The sequence below is a fragment of the Protobothrops mucrosquamatus genome, unplaced genomic scaffold, assembly GCF_001527695.2.
Source record: "Protobothrops mucrosquamatus isolate PMUCROS unplaced genomic scaffold, P.Mucros_1.0 scaffold61, whole genome shotgun sequence".
Classification (NCBI taxonomy): Eukaryota; Metazoa; Chordata; class Lepidosauria; order Squamata; family Viperidae; genus Protobothrops; species Protobothrops mucrosquamatus.
The window spans coordinates 1,424,712-1,429,702 of NW_015386440.1; the positions used below are offsets into that span (position 1 = coordinate 1,424,712).

Genomic DNA, 4,991 nt, shown 5'->3' on the forward strand with positions numbered 1-4,991 from the left:
TCTTCTTCTTCTTCTTCTTCTTCTTCTTCTTCTTCTTCTTCTTCTTCTTCTTCTTCTTCTTCTTCTTCTTCTTCTTCTTCTTCTTCTTCTTCTTCTCCTTCTCCTTCTCCTTCTCCTTCTCCTTCTCCTTCTCCTTCTCCTTCTCCTTCTCCTTCTCCTTCTCCTTCTCCTTCTCCTTCTCCTTCTCCTTCTCCTTCTCTTTCTCTTTCTCTTTCTCCTTCTCCTTCTCCTCCTTCTTCTCCTTCTCCTTCTCCTTCTTCTCCTCCTCCTCCTCCCCCCCTTCCCCCTCCTCCTGTTCCTCCTCCTCCTCCTCCTTTTTTAATTTTTTTTTTCCCCTTTAAACTTTACTGGATAACCATACTTGCTTCTGACTTTTTTAAAGTTTCCAGAACTGTTTTTTGACTGAAATTAACAGGATTAGCTAAACTAAGAAAATTTAATGTCACCCAAAATAATGGGATTTCTTTACACCAATTGAATATTTTTGAATCAAAATTCTTCATAAGCATGCCAGAGTTTTACCTGTCAGTCAGCTCTGGAGAACATGAATTGTATATCTGAGAGGTTTTTCCCATTCTATTTAGATAACCTTCTAACTCATGTTGATTGTTCTGTAGACCTTAGGTAAAGGCTGACTTAGAGAGAAGAAAGCCTTTAGGATTAATTCCATCACCATAAACACACTGGTTCAGCCTTAGGAAAGTTAGTCTTTCACTTTCACTTTTATCTTTGATATTTAATATTAAACAATGACATAAACAAAATGTATGTTAAACATAATACACATTTGAACATTTCATTCAGATGGTAATGATGACTATTCCAAGAGAGGAAAGAAAAGCAGACGGAGAAAAAAGAGCCACACACTGATGATGCCTAATATGATACCTAATATGATGCCTAATATGATACTCCTAAATGTAGGCCAAAGAGGAAGATAGACCTATTTTACATGTTGTTGGAGATTCGTCTAGGCATTTTCAATGTTTAATAAATAGATGAAATTTATTATGGTTGCTATATGTCAATAGACATTTATAATTGAAATCCATGCCTAGAAATGTTTCCAATGAAGACTTATGTCAAAATGAATAGTATTGGAATTACATAACTTCTTAATAGTATATTTTTAAATGTAGCCCTGATTCAAGTCAGTGTTGACAATGGAAGTTCACTGAAAGTCTTTGGGTTAATTGTTCTCTCTCAGTCCAACTCAACCCACAAACTTGCTGTGGCACAAAAGCAATTTGAAGAGGGAATGCTGAGTTACAAATCTAACAAATAAAATAATTCTTCATCCATTTTGTGCAGGTAAATTCCAGCTTTCTCCAACAGTCAACATGCCCCAGGATGATATGATAATGATTGAAGATGACAGACTACCTGTACTACCTCCATATCTTTCAGACCAATCATCTTCCAGTTCTCATGATGACATAGGCTTTGCAACCATGGATGCTGGAGCTTGGAGTAAACCAATAGTGAATGAATCAGCAGAATGGTAAATGTTATGTTTACTTTAATAATTACTTTTTTTTTTACTAAATACTTCATTGGTTTCATCACTGAAATAGAAGAACTATTCTTCTAGACATCTATGGATATTCTCAATCATTCAAGTGATGGTTGTCTCAAAGTCCTTTTTCCAAAAGGCAACTGGACTTTTTCTCTTTGAAAACATTTCACTTCTCAACCAAGAAGTTGTTCAATTCTAAAGAAGAACACTCTTCCTATCTCTTCTCCCTTCAAGCCATCTAAGAACTTAAATGGGAAAAACAAATTTCATATTATTCTGGTATATGATCTCATATTAGCATTTTGGAGTGGGAGTAGCAATACTGTAGTTGCTGGGGTTTCTTTGTTATCTTACATAGGAGAAATACTTCCTGGTTTTTTAAGTCTTTTTTTTATATAATCTTTACTAATTGCAGAAACAGCAATAATTTGTATGTGTGGTAATTATGTTCAGCAATAAGCAAAATAAAAGGCCTTTCGATGGAACTCCTACTAGGTTTGTGGTGATAATTAACCCAAGCAGGTTGAAGTATAAGTGTTTTCCAAGTCTCATATCCTCCTGAGCTTGATATAACTGTGTCAGCAATATTTTAATAACTATTACCCACAGCGAGAATCTCTGTTTGGATTTGTACAAGTCAGCTATTCCTTACATACACATCTGTATGAATATGCAGTGGTTTTCAATCGTATTACTTTTACTCTTACCCTATCTTTGAAAAAGCTTTCAGTCGTTATGTTAAAAACTATTTCTTTCTCCATTACCTTGCTGTTTTCTATCATATTGCACTACTCCTACATTGACTTCTCAGATTCCCACCATTATCTTTCTAGAGCAAAATACCTAAAAACTAACTAACTGAGATTTTGGAAATGCATCTATGCATTTCAACAGCACTCCATATTTCATTCTGAGGGGAATTTTTTTAGAGTTGAAACCAGTTCTCCTACCATCTCCATTTGTTGATGCCATAGAATTTTATTTTACTTTTACATTTTACAAGCCCCCAATAGAAAAAGAAAGGATGAAAGGCTTACTTTTGTTCCTACAACTGTCTTTATGCCTGCCCTTTCAAAAGCTCAAAGAGAGTAATGCAATTACAAACATGATAGATCTGTTTGGATCCTTATTTCTGTTGACTGCATGCTATTTGTTAAAAATGTGCCCAGTAAAATAAAATAAACAGCAGCCAAGGGTGGTTTTTATATTAATTTCCTGTTGGTAATGGACAAAGGAAGGATTGTAAAATGAAGGTGTTTTCTGTGAGTTTGCTTCAAAGAACCAAGGGATTGATGTAAAGAAAATGGAAGAAGGGTTATCCAAACAAGAATGGCAGCTGTTCTGAATCATGGCTGAAAATATATGCTTTTTCCAGCCTGACAGTATCTCCCTAATCCTTGATGAAAATGTTATGAAAACAAGGGACAATGAGGCAGGATTAATATGTGGAATTTTAATAACACTGAGGGTCATGGCACGGTTACAGTCTTTAAAGAGTCAACTATCGTTGTAGGAACCTTCTTTGTTATAGTATATTGTGCTGCTTGTTCATTTTAAAAGTAATAAATATAAATAAATATAATAAAAATAACAATAGAGAGTGGCATTAACATAATCTGAAATATTAAGAACTATTAATGTGAGATGCTGTTTGGCTTTAATTCTAGGTTTTACAACAGGTTGTTAACCATTTTGGAATTGTCTTATTAAAATGCAATATAATACATTTTGTATAATTTCAGTATATCCTGAGCATGACATTTTATACATTTTCAGTCCACATCTATGGGATTCTTTTTTCTAGGGAGGACAGCCTGACAAGAGCAGATATGTTGTGAAAATAGGCAGAACCTGACTCTTTAAACTATATGTGTTGTGTCCCGTGCCTGCAGAAGCAGGCGCGGGAAGTTGCAAGAGTCCCGGGCATTTGTAAAAGCTGCCCGGGACCAGACTGACCGGCGCCGGCCTTGCGCGCATGCGCAAGGTGGGAAAGGACTACCTTGTGATTGGGGGGAATTGCCCGGGGATCGGAGAGTATAAATAGAGGCTTGCGCGCCTCTGGGGTCGTTGTCGTTGTTAGAGAGTGGAGAATACAATAAAGACTTGTTGGAGATGAATCGTCTCAAGCGCCATTATTCCCAGGACTTAACACTGGCGACGAAGGTGGGATACAGTCTCTACAGCTAAGAAAAGCTAGAAGACTCACCCAATGAAGTCCGGGAAAGAAACGGCGAAGAAGTCAGCGTTATCCGGCCAGTACGAAATCGCTGGAGGGTGCGTGCGGCTGCAGAAAACGACCCTGATCCTCGAACGATGTGAAAGTCAGCGTTATCCTGCCAGTACGAAATCGCTGGAGGGTGCGTGCGGCTACAGAGACGACCCTGATCCTCGACCAGGACTTTAGAGGCACACATTTCAACAGAGAGATCAGCGAGCTGGAGAAATCAACTGAGAGATCTGGAATTGGAGTGGCCAAGATTCGGCGGCCCACTCGGAGCGCTTCAGTGACTGCAACCATCCACACGAAGGTGGACAAGCGTTACCAAACAGCTGGGAGAAGGTCCAAGGATCATCAGGACAAGGGCCCAGCTGAGAGTCATTGCATCGGACGCGGTGGACGCCAAAAGCGTGCGGAAATAAAGGCTACATCGCTACGAGCTGCCTGGGTCGACTGAAGGAGTTTCTACTAGACTGCATGACTTGCCACGATACGGCGGTTCCTTCACACCCTTCTACCAAAGGTGGCGTCCATGGCGGGCGCAGCATTGTTTATTCTAGGGGGGAGGGGTGTTGTGTCCCGTGCCTGCAGTAGCAGGCGCGGGAAGTTGTAAGAGTCCCGGGCATTTGTAAAAGCTGCCCGGGACCAGACTGACCGGCGCCGGCCTTGCACGCATGCGCAAGGCGGGAAAGGACTACCTTGTGACTGGGGGGAATTGCCCGGGGATCGGAGAGTATAAATAGAGGCTTGCGCGCCTCTGGGGTCGTTGTTGTTGTTCAAGAGTGGAGAATACAATAAAGACTTGTTGGAGATGAATCGTCTCAAGCGCCATTATTCCCAGGACTTAACAATATGTATTTGTACTTATTACACTTCAGTTGAAAAATTAGCATAGCAGATATAATAGTGAAAACTAGTAGGATGATTGATTTGTCTATTTGTTCATTAAAATGATTTATTCCCTAGTAATCTATCTTGATGGTTTAATCCTTTTTAGTGGATTATCCTCTCTGACATTTTACAACCTTTTTACCACAGTTGTTAAGTGAATCACTGCAGTTTATTTATTTATTTATTTATTTATATTTAAACTTCTATGCCGCCCTTCTCCCCAGAGGGACTCAGGGCGGCTCACAGCATGTTAAAAAACAACACAAAAAAACATTTCCCCTATAAAACCAATTAAAAAGCAAATATATTAATGGCTGTGTCATATTTAAAATCTTTAAAAATTTTTAAAAATTATTCCCTATTTAA

The 4,991-nt window shown here is 38.9% G+C and overlaps 1 protein-coding gene across 1 annotated transcript in view; it reads left to right on the top strand.

Annotated features, from left to right (window-relative positions):
- The window catches only part of PARD3 (par-3 family cell polarity regulator), a 315,093-nt gene that overhangs the window by 139,199 nt on the left and 170,903 nt on the right, over positions 1-4,991 (top strand). Inside the window, exon 13 of the mRNA XM_029283357.1 lies at positions 1,312-1,501. Coding sequence (XP_029139190.1) covers positions 1,312-1,501 — 190 coding nt within the window. The remainder of the gene's footprint in view (positions 1-1,311; positions 1,502-4,991) is intronic.